Source organism: Camelus ferus, chromosome 9 (genome assembly GCF_009834535.1).
Source record: "Camelus ferus isolate YT-003-E chromosome 9, BCGSAC_Cfer_1.0, whole genome shotgun sequence".
NCBI classification, from domain to species: Eukaryota; Metazoa; Chordata; class Mammalia; order Artiodactyla; family Camelidae; genus Camelus; species Camelus ferus.
The window spans coordinates 48,488,785-48,502,204 of record NC_045704.1 but is presented as its reverse complement, the minus strand read 5'-3'; the positions used below and the strand labels follow the sequence as shown (position 1 = coordinate 48,502,204).

Below are 13,420 nucleotides of genomic sequence, written 5' to 3'. Positions count from 1 at the left end.
AAAGGAAACCTAAGTAGAACAAAGCGACAACCTACGGAATGGGAGAAAATTTTTGCAAACGATGAAACTGACAAAGGCTTGATCTCCAGAATATATAAGCAGCTCATACAACTTAGTAAGAAAAAACCAAACAACCCAATCCAAAAATGGGCAGAAGACCTAAACAAGCAATTCTCCAACGAAGACATACAAATGATCAATAGGCACATGAAAAAAATGCTCAATATCACTAAATATCAGAGAAATGCAAGTCAAAACTATGATGGCCATCATTCAAAAATCCACAAATAGCAAATGCTAGAGAGGCTGTGGAGAAAGGGGAACCCTCCTACACTGCTGGTGGGAATGCAGTTTGGTGCAGCCACTGTGGAAAACAGTATGGAGATTCCTCAAAAGACTAGGAATAGACTTATCATATGACCCAGGAATCCTGCTCCTGGGCATATATCCAGAAGGAACTCTACTTCAGAAAGACACCTGCACCCCAATGTTCCTAGCAGCACTATTTACAATAGCCAAGACATGGAAACAGCCTAAATGTCCATCAACAACTGACTGGATAAAGAAGATGTGATATATTTATACAACGGAACACTATTCAGCCATAAAACCCGACAACATGGATGTTCCTGGAGAATGTCATTCTAAGTGAAGTAAGCCAGAAAGAGAAAGAAAAATACCATTGAGATCGCTCATATGTGGAATCTAAAAAAAAAGAACATAAATGCAAAACAGAAACAGACTCATAGATGTAGAATACAAACTTGTGGTTGCCATGGGGGTGGGGGATGGGAAGGGACAGACTGGGATTTCAAAATTTGTAGATACCGACCGGTATATTCAGAATAGATAAACAAGATTATACTATATAGCACAGAGAAATATATACAAGATCTTGTGGTAGCTCAGAGTGAAAAAAGAATGTGACAATGAATATATGTATGTTCATGTATAATTGAAAAATTGTGCTCTACACTGGAATTTGACACAACATTGTAAAATGACTATAACTCAATAAAAAATGTTAAAAAAAAAGAAGCAAGCCTAAAAAAAAAACCCAGCATACTAAATCTTGTGTAGACAGCTAATATGGTGCTTTGAAGGATACAATATTAATACTGAACAAAGAAGATTTCAAAGTAAAAAACATTAGAAGGGAAGAAAGCAGCAATTTAAAATAGATAAAACATAAAGTCCAGGATGAACACTAAACAGTCATGAAATTCTGTTTTGTCAAATAACACAGAAATGAAAATGTATAAAACAAAAATTTATAATTTTTATATACCATTTTTAGTCTTTCATAAAACCATTTGTATCCCAAAACCGTTTATATACCATTTTCAGTCTTAGAAAATCTTTTATATGTAGCTCTTAGTCTTAGAAAAATTAAATAGAAAAATAGACATGATTTAGATAATATAATTTAATAGAGGTTAATTTAATAAAAAAATTCACTTTAATCTGCATTCTATAGCTTGGATAACATTATTTCCAAACATTCACTGGTACTGAAAATCATTCTAGGTGACTAAAATATATTAACAAACTAACAAAAGCAGAAATTGAGAGGGTCATATTACCTGGCCATGATACTGAAAAAGTCAGCATTCACTCCACATTAATAAGAGTTTAAATAACAAAAACTAAAATCTGAGTCATTTGGAAATTAAAAAGAGAGAAAAATTTACCTTAAGTTACACTTGTAAATAAAACTCGATTCTAGACAACTTAGAAAACAATGAAAATTATAATCGATATTAAAATGCACAAAATATGCAAAGTTGACTTCCACTTTTTTTAATCTATAATTTTCTTTAAAGTTATGAGACAAAGCTAAAAGATGTACTCAGACAAATGCATACTGTTACTTTTTTTCATTATTAATTAAGAAAGAAAAAAGTAGGCATTCAACTTAGGAAGAACATAAAAGAGTAAATTCAAAAGAATTGCTAAGACAAATTGGAAAAGAATAAAAAGGGACCTGACCTAATAGATATTAAGATGTATTTTAAAGCTACATAGCACTTAATATAGTATAGAATGGGTGTAGGTATAGGTAAACGGATCAATGAAGAATAGGGAAACCAGCAGTAGACCCAAATATACATGATAATTTAAGGGAAGAACAGACTCTGTCATCCAGGATGATAGTACTCTTATCTTTGGATTGTCAGATTATGAGTAATTATAATTATAATTTTTTTAATGGAGGTACTGAGGATTGAACCTAGGACCTTGTGCATGCTAAGCATGTGGTCTACCACTGAGCTCTACCCCCACCTCTAGATTAGAAATAATTTTAATTTCATTCTTTATCCTTTTTCATATCTTTTCATTTTTCTGTAACAATTATGTATTATTTTTACGATGAGAAAACTTTATAAAATTTCCTTAAAGCTGATAGTTAGCATAATATGTATGAAGACTATGTATTTGCTTTTAAAACCAACTTGACTCATTGCAGTCTACTGGTGTTTTCACATCTGCTTATGAAAATCTGCTTTTATTTGTTGTAGTCAGAGGAAAGGAGGCCCTTGGCCTCAAGGAATTACAGGGGAAGTGTGAGAACCTACGTGGAAATGAACTATTCTTATGAATAGCAAAAAAAAAAAATTCATGGGGTTGTATTGTCTTGTTCACTGTTTAACCCCTGGGGCCTGAACAGTGTCTGCCTAATGCAGGACTGAATAAATACTTGTTTAAAGAATGAGTAAAGTAGTTGGATTTATTTGTTTTTTTGGTACTGACAGCTTGTTAGTTTTAATTTCTAAAAGATCATAGCCATAATCCTGGCAGTGAATGCTTAGCTAATCTCATACACGTCTGGGGTGTGGCTTGCATGTTTGAATTTGGCCCCGCCCACCATTATCACATGGCCGGCAAGGGTGGGGAGGCTACTTACTGAGAGAGGCAAGATTAGTGGCACTCCTGGCAGAAGGTTTTCTGGTGAAGACTGGTGGTTGGTTAGAACCTTGAACTCAAAGCCAACTTTCCCAGTGTTCTTGAGTGTGATTTCATTCTCTGTGACATGGTCAAACAGCTTGAGAGGAGAAGAAGGAGAAGAGTTACTTCTTTGTCACCCACCCTTCAAGATGCTGCTGTCATCATGACAGAGGTGGGGAGACAAGCATTCCTCACAGACAAGGATTTCATTTTTCCTAAGGTAGGTGCTGGTCAATCCACATTTCAGTATCACAACCAGGTGCCTCCTGGGTAGGAGGAACACTAAACCCTGGAAACCTAGCTCTGTCTTTAGTCCAAGAACTAATTTAGTTTAGTATGGCTGTGGGGTGGGCATCTAACCTCCTTGGACCTCCATTTCTTCACCACAAAGAATTCATATTAGAGGATTTTAAAGTAAGCTTGTTTAGATTAGTAAGATTTGCTTTTTTTGGATAAAATGTGAGTTCAGAATTTTCTAGAATGAATTCTTCTATTTTTATGGTGAGACATGGGAGTAATGGGCCAGACAAGTTCCTGAGATTTTGCTAACATAATTCAGAAGGTCCAATAACCATAAACTGAAGCCACTTCAGGGGTTCTTAGGACAAGCTAAGGCAGAACTAGCTGTTTCAAAGAATGTATTCTGAGCTGAGCCAGAACCAATCGCCCAGAAGATCCTGGAGATAAGGAATGGAAGAGAATTCTATTTGGTCAGTGTAATGCACAGGGTGTCAATAGGTGAATGTGATTTTAGGCACAGTCTTTAACCTATAAGCACACATGCACACACAATTCACTAGTCATACATGCAGTAGCTGTATAATGGTATAATGGTGTTCTTGTCTCCACTAAATTTGATAGGAGATAACGTGGTACCTGAGTACATAACAAAATATAATTGGGAAAAGAAGATGTGGCATAGAATTAACTGACAATTACACCATAACCACCTGGTGAAACAGGCATTGCTACCCCATTCCCACTTTATAGATGAGGGCTACTGAGGCTTGGAGGGGTTAGGTGATATGCCCAAGGTCACAGTCAGTAGGAGTAAAACTAGGATAACATCCTAGTTCTGACTACAAAACCATGTTCTTTTCTCTATGTTGCTTTCTCAAATGCTGCTGGGGTTAATTGTTCGGGGATGGATGGGATGAAAAAGTAATTTGGGGAAAATCTAACTGGTAATGATATTTAGAAGGGTTAGCGGTAGAAGCTATGAATGCACAGTAACCCATCGCTTCCATGGAGTCCGTGGGACAGCAGCATAGCATCACGGGGAGCCTGTTAGAAATGTAGATTCTCAGGCTCCACCCTGGACCTACTCAATCAGAATCTGCACTTGAACAAGATTCCTAGGTGATCTGTATGCCCATTACAGTTTGAGAAGAACTGCTGTAATAATTTAGGCAGGGCTTCATGAGATCCTGTGGTATGATAACCACAGTGCTGATGGGAAAGGAAAACTGACTCAGAGGGATTGTGCTGGATGAATTAGCAAACCCTGGATGCTGTGAAGATGCGGGGAGGTGAAGGAGAGAGTGCAGTGGAGAATGCCTTGAAGTTCGTAAACTCAAGGGACTGTGAAGGGAGTAAGCCTACTGAAAGAAATGGAGAGGTTGGAATGTGCTTCTGGATTGAGAGATGTAAATTTTAATGTCTCATACAGAATTTCAGGAGACAGTGAGACAAGCAAGTGAAAATATCTGAGAAACAGGTGGCAGTTGAAGGATGATCAGGGTCAGGGACCAGATTAGGGATTAAGGATAGGGGTGATGGTGAGAATATGATGACTGGAGATTCCAGGACAGATCAGAGCGCAAGGACTAGGACTGATGTTTGAGATAAACCCAGAAAATCTGCTCCTGATGGTTGGCAATACCTGTAATCCATAGTTAATATCCTTGGTGTCAAAGGAATAGTTGACCAGGGAGGCTTCTCCCCTTAGTATTATCTCATAGGTCGGCCCCCCTTCTACTTCACACAAAGCTTTAGCCTGCGCAATGATGTCACAGTGTCCATAGAAGGTGAAAGATATCTGGTGGCTACTGTGTGGCTGCAGAACTCCACAGAGGGGCAGAATATCAAACACCTGCAGAGAAAGTCATTCTGTATCAGAGCCTGCAAAGGGTAAGTTCAAGTTCAGCCAATTTACAGATTGATTCCTGATTTGACCTTGATTGACTCCATGAAAGATGACAAGCCCAGCACCCAGAAAATATATGATGGAAATGGCATAAATCGTGCTCGGGCAAGTTTACATTTCTGACTTGGGGCAGGTGCTCAGCAAGAAGATTTAGCATCAGATGGCTTTAAGGCCCATGAGGTGTTACTTACTTCTTCTATCCCAATGGAAAGCATTTCATCCCATTCAAAGATCCATGGGGATTCCTGAAACTCCACCTGGCTCTGGTTGGGGTCTATTCTTTCTGTATCAGAAGAGTTCATTTTTAATTCCTAGGAAGTAGAGGGGTGAGGAAAAGCTTGCAAGCATTCATAATTCATCATCAACGTACCCTTCTCCATCACTGACAGAAAAATGAAGTATATATTTTAAAAATAGCACTTTTTTCCTATGGAGATAATTGGACAAGTGCCCAAGATGTATGTTTATTGCAATGTTACTTATAGTAGCAAAACTTAGGAAGCAAACTAAATGCCTGTCACTTGAGGATCACTTTAGATGAAAAGTGTGTAGTACCTCTATTCGTGGAGGATGATGTAATGCATATTTATGGACTAGGAATGATGTGCACAACGTATTACTGATTTCCTTCTTAAAGCAGAATTTAAGGGTATGAACTTGTTTTTTTTTTTTTAATTGTTTAACTTATCAGCAGAGTGGGGAAGGTAATTGTGTTTATTTTTAACAGAGGTACTGGGACTTGAACCCAGGACCTTGTGTATGTTAAGAACACACTCTACCACTGAGCTATACCCTCTCCCCTTAAGTGTATGAATTTGTAGACTCTCTTGAACCTCTTTGTTTTCACCATGGAATTACTGAGGAAGACAGTCCTCCCTTTGTAGCCTCTATCTAGTGGCTAGGAAGAGCACAAGATCACCAAAGTTAGAGGTAACTGGCTCTCCCACTGCAGAGAAAATCTATTTGCTGAGGTGTCTGGGTTCTCACTGAGGTGTTGGCTCTGTGAGTGTTTGGTTGGGGAGTGACCTGGATAAAGACCTGCAGCCCACCCACCCAAGGCAAAAGACACCATACATCTGAGATGACCATGGTGGACACTTGTGCTTTTCTGTTTTCTCTTTCTTCAGACACAACATCGTCATCCACAAGGATAGTCCTGGGGAGTTTAATGAAATGTGGAGAATCACTTATTTGGCAACCATTACAGCACAGTCTTCAGCTGCATGCTAGTCCCCTCTTCCTCTCCTCTCTGCTGTGCCCCAAAGAATAAGTGGGGTTCTCACTTAAGGGACACCTTTCTCAAAGGCCAGAGAGCCAGTGCTCTGTTACTCCCTGTCCCCAAGCATGCAGTCTATGGCATCAAACTGGTCAATTTTCCACAGGCCCCCACCCTTCTTTCTTGGCTTTGATCAATCCCATCTGACTTACAAAAAGTTCTCACAAGCTCTAGTAATTCTTCAGACAATCTGCATGTGTCCCCAGTGCTCAAGCTTCATCATTTATTGGAACATTTTATTGTGAGAATATAATGTCTGGCCAATGTCATGTTCTTTCCTGCTTGCTGCCCTTGATCTGACCCTGGCTGCAGAACTTGGGCTGAAGGAGAGGGCAACATAAGAAGGGCTCAGTACCCATGGGCTCAAAAGGCTATGGCTCCCTGAGAGCAGAGATGACTTTCAACTCTATATCCCAGGTGCCTAGTCGAGGACCTCACTTATTACACTGTTGACCAGTAAGTGGTTGGATGAATAAATGAAGGATGAGTTTGAGAATGTCAGTCAGTGTAGAGAAAAGAATGTTATTTAAAGAAAATCCATTTTGTCTTTGCATTTGCACTTACTTAACAAAATCACTTAGCTCAATCTCAGGGGACTCTATTGTTGGGACCGCTGGCGAACTGACAGATGCCAAGGTTTCTGGGGTAGATTCCACCTGGGATAGCGGGGCACTGTCGGGCTTCCTTGGCCATGTCATAAACCTACAAAGACATGGGGTGGGGGACACAGTTGCAAGTCAGTGCCTGGGTGGGCTCTTGGTTTCTAAGGTGAAACTCCAAATCCTAGACCAGGTTGGGTTAAAAAGGGACTGCCTTACACCCTCCTTTGGATTTACCTTCTTCAAACCTTAACTGAAGTTTTACTTTCTCCTAAAAGTTTGCTGGCCCTCCCCTCCTCTCCATCTAACACAGTGCCTGGACTGCAGTGGGCACTAGGTCATGGCTATGAATGAATGAGTCACCAGGGCTCCTGCTCCCAGATAACCAGAAAGCAGGATGAGGCTGTGAGGCACTCACTCTCGGGGTCCTGTAGGTATGGGCTCAGCCTCTGTGGGACCTTGCCTCCCATCATATTTGCTCTGGGTGCCTTGACTGCTTCACCCTGGCACTGGCCCTGCCAGTTTGCTTTGCTGCTACTCAAGTTCTCAGAGCAGAGGGCGAGGGGGAAACTGGTGACTGCACCAGCTGGCACAGAAGCCTGTATGTCCAGGTTTCACTGACTGGATGTCACAAAGGCCAAAGTGGTGGCGTTGCCCCCATTCTTCCTGTTCCCCCAGGGCACAGGTGGCTTTTTAAGAGACTCCTCCCCTCCCCATCTCAGACCCTTGATATTAATTTCAACCCAATTTCACTTAGATATTCAATCTGACTCCACACGCTCCTACGTTTTCTCAGAGGCTCAGCAGAAACATTATGTGGAGCTCCCACCACTGTCCCATCTTCCCATTGAAAGAATTTTTTCCTCCCTCTGAAGTTTTACACCATTTCATACGCACGTTTGAGGATAATGTCTATTCTCTACCATATACCTGAGTGCTGCTTCCTAAACTTCAGGTGTTCCACTACCAACTTCATGATTTCTGCTGTGCTGAATATCACCTAATAAGTTTATTTTATTGAGGTATAATTAAAGTACACAATGCACTCATTTTAAGCATTGTTTGATGAGTTTTTATAAATATATATACCAGGATAATCACTACCATATTAATACACAGAACATTTCTGTCATCTTAAAACGTTCTCTTGTGCCTGACCCAGTCTATCCCCCCCTCACCCTGGCTCCAGACACTCATTTGCTGTATGTCACTATGGCTTAACCTATGCCTACAGTGCCATCTAAATGGAACCATAAATATGTACACTTTTGTGTCTGACTTCTTTTGCTCAGCATAGTGTTTTTGAGGATCATCTATGTTGTAGCAAGGAGCAGTCATCAGTTCTGTTTTTTTTTTTAAATGACTGAGCAGTATTCCATATTATGGATGACTAGTGTGTTTATCCATCTTGTTGATGGACACCTTGGCTTTTTCTAGCTTTTACTATGATGAATAGAGTTGCCAAGAACAATTATGTACAAGTTTTTGTGGGGACACATGTTTTCATTCCTCTTGGGTAAATTTCTAGGAAGGGAACTGCTGGGTTGTATGGTATATGTATATTTAATGTTATAGGAAACTGCCAGTTTTCCAAAGTGGCTTTACACCATTTTACACTACCACTGACAGTGACCAGAGTTCTGGCTGGTCCACATCCTCACCTCCACTTGGTATTCAGTCTTTTTAATTAGAACTATTCAAATGAGTATGTAGTGAAAACACATTGTAGTGTTAATTAATAGGCTTATTTTAAAGGAATTTTTGTATCATTACTATAAATTAAAAACCAGTTTTATCTACCATATTTAGAAAAATCAACATGATGGGAAAAAATTGTTATTATTTTCTTGCTGGGTGGAGACTCTGAACTGACTCCTGACTGTTCTTTTTGAGAGAGAGAGAGAGAGAGGGAGAGAGGGGTCAGCTGTTTCCTTTGGGAAAACACTGAACTACTGCCACCCAAGAACTGTGAGCTCTTGGAGGGCAGGGTCCCAGGTAGTCCCTGTTTACAGCTCTCATAGCCCAGGGTCTTATATGTACGTAGGGCATGAGCTCAACGTATGTCTGACTGACTGGACAGATGGATGGATGGTTGAATGAGAACAGGTAAGCAGTATGCAGGGTAATTTGGCTATTCGTCACCTCCACATCCACTCCACCCAACCTGGGACAGCCTCAGAGAAGAGTGGAAAAGCTCTTTTCATCTTCTTCCACAAGCTTCCATTTGGCTTATTCCAGGCCAGATGTTTCTAGCTGACATTATCTTAGGCTGAAATCACACCATTCTGGGCAGAGGACACATGTTGGGCTGGGTGCTGGGAAGCTCATTAAAATAAAGATTCTTGAACCTCATCCTTGGGTAAATTCTGATTTGGCAGGTCTCTGGCAGGGCCCAGGAGTTACATTTTTTAAACAGTCTTCTCAGGTGATTCTAATGTACAGCCAAATTTAGGACCTGCTCTGGGAAGGAATGGCAACCTGAAGGCTAAGGGCTGGAGCTGATAATTAATGTGGGGCTATCACTCAGCCTTACCAGCCAGGGACAGGAAAATCAGCAGAGGGTGATTCAGAGCACTTATTAAATCACCCCAGGTCAGCAGAGATACCTGGGGAGACTCTGCTGGATCACTGCCCCATATAATAGCACCCCCATCCAACATTTGCATCCCCCAGGATGTTGTGCTGAATGAAAAACAAAATGCATATGGGAATATCTGTAAAGGAAAAATACAAAGCTGTAGAATGTCTGCAGACCTGAGGAAAAACAACACCTCGGTTGCCAACAATACCTGGACAATGGGGAAGTGAGAGGTCTTTTGGAAACAAAGGAGACCAGTACAGCAGCCCTGCTGCTAACAGACAGGAGACTGTGAAACCTCTAACATAATGAAGGCTTTAACTTATCATTAAAACAGAAAACCTGCTCCAAAGAAAAAGAAGGTTGGGAGAGTTTTTTGGATCCAATTTCATTTTTACTCTCGGGAACAGATGATAACTTTCCTGTTGTGCTGACCCAAACAGGATTAGATTCAGTTATTTTTAAAAGAGACTGTGTAGCCAACAAAGAAAATCAATATTGCTCCAGTTCCAGAGCTACCCATATGAGAATCACTGGAGGAGCCAGCAAAGAAACCCTTCTTTTAGCTGGGACAGAACTGTGTGAATGTCAGACACACTGTTGATCAGTCACATTGGTTTGGGCTCAGCAGTTTCCCTCTTCATATTTTATTTTCAATTCTTGGGTAGATTAGGATCAATACAATCTTTTGTGCTGCAAATTAAAAGAAGCCTACCACTCTTGTTTCCTGTACTCCCTTCACTAAGAAGCAGCGTTGCATCAAAATAAAACTCCCCAAATCAGGCTTGTGTTTCAGCTAATGTAGTGTGTTGTGGTTCAGATGACATTTGGAGATGGAATAGATGTATGCTGGATATCCGCTCAAGTCTCTGCAATGCAGCCAAGGCCTCCATAAAAGGTAGGGGCAGCCTTGTAGTCGACACAATGACCTATAATTCGTTGATTATAGACCTAGAATTTGGGAGTGTTGACTACAGAGGGTGAAAATGGCTCATGGCTGGATAAAAAAAGGTCCTGCACGTGTGTTTTGTTTGGCTCATATGTTGATTAATGTTTTTTTTTCTTTCTTTCTTTTTAATTATCAATGGTAGCAGATGCTATTGGTGCACCAATTAAATCCCCTTCACTTGTATGATGCGCCCATCCCCTGGGTGCTGTGGATGTTGGCTGTACCCTTCTTGGGGGCATTGCCCTGGTCCAGTGGGAGCTGCCTCACCTGCCCTGAGCTGCCTAGGCGGTTATACTTCTCATCCCCTACAGTCTGAGTAGCTTGAGTCTCAGCCACTCAGTTATGTCCCACTGACTCCCACCTTAGCATGGATGGCCAGTTGGAAGCATTCTGGGACGTAACAAAGGGCTAAGGCAGCCTGCTTTCCACGTGTGTGTCTGTAGTTCACTTCCCCTGCTTGGGTGGCAGAGCTAGACCGTGCTGGTGGGGAAGGCACCAAGCCAGCCCCATCTGTTTCGTCTGTCATTTGCTTCCCAATGTGGGAGGATCAGCAAGTGTAAGACCACAAAGCCAGGCAATAAATATGGAAACGTGGCTAGGACTTCGTGTTTGTGCCCAGAGAGGCTCAAGAATTTACCTACTTTTAACAGATTTAAACTGATGATTATAACTTCCCTTTAGAAGCAGGAATCAGGGGGGTGGTATCTAACCTGGAGCAGGTTTGTGATGTGTAGAGCTAGAAGGAGGGAGAGAGGGAGGGAAAGAGAGAGATGAAGGTTAAAGAAAATGAGAGAAGCAGAGGTTAGATAGCTGAGAGGAAGAATGGGAATATAAAAACCACCTGATAAGATCTAATAAGTAAAGATGTATGGTTTGCCTAATGTGGCACACAAATTATAAATTAAAAGTGATAGAAATATTGGGTGTAACTGTAGGAGAAAATAGCTCAACAATGAAATGAGTTATACTGAATAGCACACATTCATAACCTTGAATGGCTGAAAACTCAAACTGGACCTTGGAATCATGCGAGGATCACTGATAGGACACCAGTGGCTTGTGTGGTCATGCTCTCATTTTGATATCAAAAGGGGGAGAGGGTGGGGAACAGGAGGCTTGACCCTGAAGGGCTTTGTAAGACTGACTAAGAATTCTGCTTATCCTCAGGAAAATGGAGAACCTTCTAAAAATTTTTGAAGGGGAATGTGAAATGATCAGAAAGTTCACTTGGGCTGCAGAACAGCACATGGGTTAGAAGGGGACAACCCTAGAATGACCAAAACTCTCAACCATGCTTTAAAGAGTGGAGGAAAACATTACCCAATGGGATGTTTTCTGTTTTTATATCATTTATATATTAAAAAAAAATCAGGAAGCCCACACAGAAAATAATGTTAGAAATTCAGACAAAAAATAATGGCAGCCTTGGTCAAAGAGAGTGGAGATGGAGATCGAGTGGGAAGTTCCAGTGCATATTAGGAGATGGAATGGCAGGACCATGGCCCTGGGCTGAGGATCCCAGCCTGCACAGCCCAAGACTTTCTTCCCACACCACCGCCTCCATGGCCTGTCCATGAGCAAGGCTGAGTGGCTGGCTAGACAGAAGGAATGGAAATGCAAGAGAAGTGGAGGAGACAGTAGGGGCCACCACAATCACCTGGTCACTGTGTCCCCCCTACATTTGCTGCTAGTGCTTGGAAACCTCCTCTTGCCAATGCCAGGAGGAAGAGGTGTGTAAAAACTGTAAAAATAAAGTGGCTGGAGGAGGATCAGCACCTCTCCTGTCCCTGTGGCCGCTCTCCCCACTCTCCTGTCATGCCTCCTCCACTGCTGGCCAGCACTGACTCCCAACTCATTGCTTCTGCTGTCTTCATCATCATCATTGTTGTCAACATCATCACTATCACTATTGTCATCATTGTCATCATCACCATCATCATCACCATCATCACCACTGTCAACATCACCACCACCATCTGCTTCCATCTGGCAGCTATACACTTCCTCACACAGAAAGCCTTATCCCTTTATTATGTCCCACTGGCCAACTGTGCTAAGATGGAATTTGGTGGGACATAATTGAGTAGCTGAGACTCAAGTTACTCAGACCCTAAGTGGTGAAAACCATATTTTAAAAGGCTCTCAAATGAGTTGCTGTTGGAGCTCCTTGAACTATGGTTCTCATGTAGCTGTCCACTGGAATCACCTGTGGAACTCTGATGCCAACCAATGCCCGATTCCCAATTCAGATTTACTTGGAGTCAGGATATTGAAAAGCTCTCAATATGATTCTAATGTGCACACAGTGAAAAGACACCATCTACGAACCAGGAAGTGGGCTCTTGCCAGACACCATATCTGTCTGTGCCACAATCTTGGACTTTCCAGACTCCAGAACTGTAAGAAAGAAATGTTTGTTTTTAAGCCACCCTAGTCCCTGGTATTTTGTTAGAGTAGCCCAAACAGACTGATAGGCCCTAATTAACTGTAGCCAATGCTTATTTACCCTTTATTCTCTACCAAGTATTATGTGACACACTTAATAAGAACTCCCTAGTTAAATCTTCACAACAGCTTGATGAGGTGTGTACTAAGATGGTCCTCAGTCTTCAGATGATAAAACTGAGGCTCAAGGAGCAAGTAAGTGGCTGAGCTAACTAGCCTGGCTCCAAAGCTCATGCTCTTAGCAACTTTACTGGACAGTCTACCTGATCAACAGGTGAGGGCTGCCCCTTGGTTACTTCATGTTATGCTATACCCATGGCAGTGACTCACAAAGTAGGCTTTTTCATTTTAAAAGTAATTGGAATCAGGGGAGGGAGGGTATAACTCAGTGGTTGAGCACATGCTTAGCATGCACAAGGTCCTGGGTTCAATCCCCAGAAACTCCATTTTTTTAAAAAAAGGAAAGAATAAAAGTAATTGG

At 41.4% G+C, this 13,420-nt stretch overlaps 1 protein-coding gene across 1 annotated transcript in view; it reads right to left on the bottom strand.

Moving 5' to 3' along the window:
* The window catches only part of HYDIN (HYDIN axonemal central pair apparatus protein), a 373,932-nt gene that overhangs the window by 113,653 nt on the left and 246,859 nt on the right, over positions 1-13,420 (bottom strand). The window contains exons 26-30 of the mRNA XM_032486698.1: positions 6,933-7,070; positions 6,167-6,248; positions 5,284-5,403; positions 4,829-5,038; positions 2,906-3,043 (exon numbers count right to left, since the gene is read on the bottom strand). Coding sequence (XP_032342589.1) covers positions 2,906-3,043; positions 4,829-5,038; positions 5,284-5,403; positions 6,167-6,248; positions 6,933-7,070 — 688 coding nt within the window. The remainder of the gene's footprint in view (positions 1-2,905; positions 3,044-4,828; positions 5,039-5,283; positions 5,404-6,166; positions 6,249-6,932; positions 7,071-13,420) is intronic.